Source organism: Pimephales promelas, chromosome 2 (assembly GCF_988280905.1).
Source record: "Pimephales promelas chromosome 2, fPimPro1.hap1.1, whole genome shotgun sequence".
Lineage (NCBI taxonomy): Eukaryota > Metazoa > Chordata > Actinopteri > Cypriniformes > Leuciscidae > Pimephales > Pimephales promelas.
This window is the reverse complement of record NC_142770.1, coordinates 15,214,250-15,217,122: the sequence shown is the minus strand read 5'-3', so window position 1 is coordinate 15,217,122 and position 2,873 is coordinate 15,214,250. Positions and strand designations below refer to the sequence as shown.

General features: G+C 34.7%; 1 protein-coding gene across 1 annotated transcript; it reads left to right on the top strand.

Annotated features, from left to right (window-relative positions):
* The first annotated feature begins 206 nt into the window (after nucleotides 1-206).
* On the top strand, nucleotides 207-2,235 carry rgs2 (regulator of G protein signaling 2). Its single transcript, XM_039668667.2, has 5 exons — nucleotides 207-362; nucleotides 450-536; nucleotides 730-791; nucleotides 1,318-1,484; nucleotides 1,573-2,235. Exons 1-5 carry the CDS (start codon nucleotides 262-264, stop codon nucleotides 1,750-1,752), a joined length of 597 nt encoding a protein of 198 aa, XP_039524601.2. The 5' UTR covers nucleotides 207-261; the 3' UTR covers nucleotides 1,753-2,235.
* Nucleotides 2,236-2,873: the final 638 nt, after the last annotated feature.

Below are 2,873 nucleotides of genomic sequence, written 5' to 3'. Positions count from 1 at the left end.
TCTGTATAGTTTAGTGTACACACACACACAAAGAGAGTTTAAATAAACATTAAGTTTTGTTTAATGAAAGATTATTTGAGAAAGAACTGCAACTGTGTTCCTGCCAACAAGACTTGCACAAGTACGTGACCACTCCAATGCTAATGCAAAGCAACCAATCAGATGCTTCCCCTGCTGATGAAGCCCCGCCCACAGCACACAGCCCTTGGATATAAAGGCAGCACACTTCAAGACAACATGTGAAGAGTTCATTTCATAGAAATGGATAGATTGGCAAAAACGAGAAATTCCGCACTATCTTCGAGCAAGAATCCCTTGATCGACTTCAGCAAACCTGATACGACTACAGAACACGAAATGAAGTGAGACGTGTATTTGATCAAGTTGCATTTGGTTTACGCCGAGCGATACACATGTGGTTGCTAATGTTTGTTGATTTTGTTTAACAGAAAAACCAAATGGACATCAAAAATGCTGTTCAAGACGTTTCCCACGAGAGAATCACAGAGAACCACGCCACAGAGAAAATCATACGGGTGAGAATATGGTTGATACTGTTCATTTATTTACTGTGGTGATAATTGGCTTAATAAAAAAAATAATAATTATTAAATAGATAATTTAATTTAACATTAAATCTTTTAAATGTTTAATGTGATTTACTTGATTTACATCTCACTTTGATTTCAACTCAAACTCATTTACATGTATGTCTTTATATCCGCACAGGCCAACTACTGAAGAAGTTAGTCAATGGGCACAATCTCTGGACAACTTGTTGAGCAGCAAATGTAATTGATATTTCTAAATATTTTTATCTTATATTTTATTTTATTAATTTTAATCTTACATTTTATTTTTATTTAATATTTTTATCACACGTAACATGTTACACACACAGTTTGGAAACATTACTATTTTTAATGTTTTTGGAAGTCTCTAATTCTCATCAAGGCTACATGTATTTGATCAAAAACAGAAAAATGTAATATTATGAAATATTATTACAACTTAAAATAATAGAGTGACAATAATAGCATATTAGAATGATTTCTGAAGGATCATGTGACACTGAAGACTGGAGTTACAATGCTGAAAATGCAGCTTTGATCACAGAAATAAATTATATATTGAAATAGAAAACCATTATTTTGTAGTATTATTTAACAAAATAAAAAAAAAGGCTTGACGAGAGACTTTTAAAAACATTAAAAATAGTAATGTTTTCAAACTTTTGACAGGTATATTTTTATATTATTTGGAAATACACCACATTATTTAATGGCAACTGATCTTATGACTGTTTTCACATTTCAGATGGAACGATTGCTTTGCGCCTCTTCATGAAGTCTGAACACTGCGAGGAGAATATCGAGTTCTGGCTGGCCTGCGAAGAGTTTAGAAAGACCAGGTCGAGATCAAAACTCCGATCAAGGGCAAAAACAATATACAAAGAATTCGTCGATGCCGAGTCTCCGAAGCAGGTGAGGTTTCATCAACGCCAGCAAAGTTTATTCCTTTCCATCAAGCGGTGCCACGCCTACTCATTTCGTTCAACTCTTCCTTCTCTAGATCAACTTGGACTTCAACACCAAGGAGTCCCTCCACCAAAGCCTGCTGATCCCAACACAGTCAAGTTTCAAAGCAGCCCAGAATCGAGTCTACTTCCTGATGGAGCACAACTCGTACTCGAGGTTCCTGGACTCCCAACTCTACCATCAACTATGCACAATTGCTGCCGGAGAGCAATAACGTTTTCAGTTGTTGTTTTTAAACTAATGGCTGGTCCATTTTAGAATGCAACACGCATCTGCTTGTTCATGTTCTTATGGTGATATTAAGAGATTTAAATATTGCATATTTTGCACAGATTTGTATATAGTTAAGGTGAGTGACAGGTGAAATCTTAGTACTGCAATGAAGTAGCATCTATGTTTTGAAGTTGTACTATGTGGATTTTTTGCATTTGATACATTTTTTTTCTTTTCTGGGTTTTGCAGCAAAACGGATGCAAGCTAAAAGTAATGTATGTGTATTGTATATACAAAGAGATTAATATCAGCTGGTATCTGAGTTTTTTTTTAATGTACTGTAACATATTTAATTGTACATGCTCATCTCCCCTATTTCGTTTTGTTTTTACATTTAGATTACCTTTGCTGTAATCTAACACACATGTAAAGTTATTCTTTAAAAACACTAATAACAACAATAAAAAAGACATTTGGATTACAATGTGTTTGTTTGTCATTCTGTTACACTGCATAAAGTGATCAGTTGGCTTAACTTAAAAAAATGAGGAAACCTGTTACCTAAAAATGATTAAGTAAGTAAACTTCATGCGTAATTGAAAAAAAATGTGGAATCACGTAACTTACTTTTTTTTTAATTACACATGAGGTTTATTACATCATTTTCAGGCAATAGGTTTCCTGAATAGCAATAGGACTGAAAAAAACTTACACACAGGCAAAAAGTTAAGGCCATTGCACACTGAGTACGGAATTTTCGTATGCGTTTTTTCGTGTTCATCAGCCTAAAAATTCGTCACGCACAGAAACCTTGCACACTGAGTCCGATGCGTATTTATTAAAACTTTGCGTGGAAAAACGCAAAAATACAAAATGAATTCGTCAAGCAGTGAGGATGATTTTGTTGTCCTCTCTCTTATTGAAAAGAGAAGAAAGAGAAAATATTACGTCCATCCAATCCTGAAATTGCGCCGAGAGGAAGCACCTCCTTTTCAGGGAGTTGCGAATTTATCCCGAGCGATTCAAAAATTACCTCAGAATGTCAGTGGAACAGTTTGATGCTTTGCTTGCGATTCTGGAGCCACATTTTAAAAATGCTGGGCACATAATACTACATAATAC

Excerpts from the sequence above, each read along its gene's own strand:
- rgs2 (XM_039668667.2), top strand. The coding sequence starts at position 262 with ATGGATAGATTGGCAAAAACGAGAAATTCCGCACTATCTTCGAGCAAG. Across the intron at positions 363-449 it reads ACTACAGAACACGAAATGAA|AAAAACCAAATGGACATCAA; the intron begins GTGAGACGTGTA and ends TTTGTTTAACAG. Across the intron at positions 1,485-1,572 it reads ATGCCGAGTCTCCGAAGCAG|ATCAACTTGGACTTCAACAC; the intron begins GTGAGGTTTCAT and ends TTCCTTCTCTAG.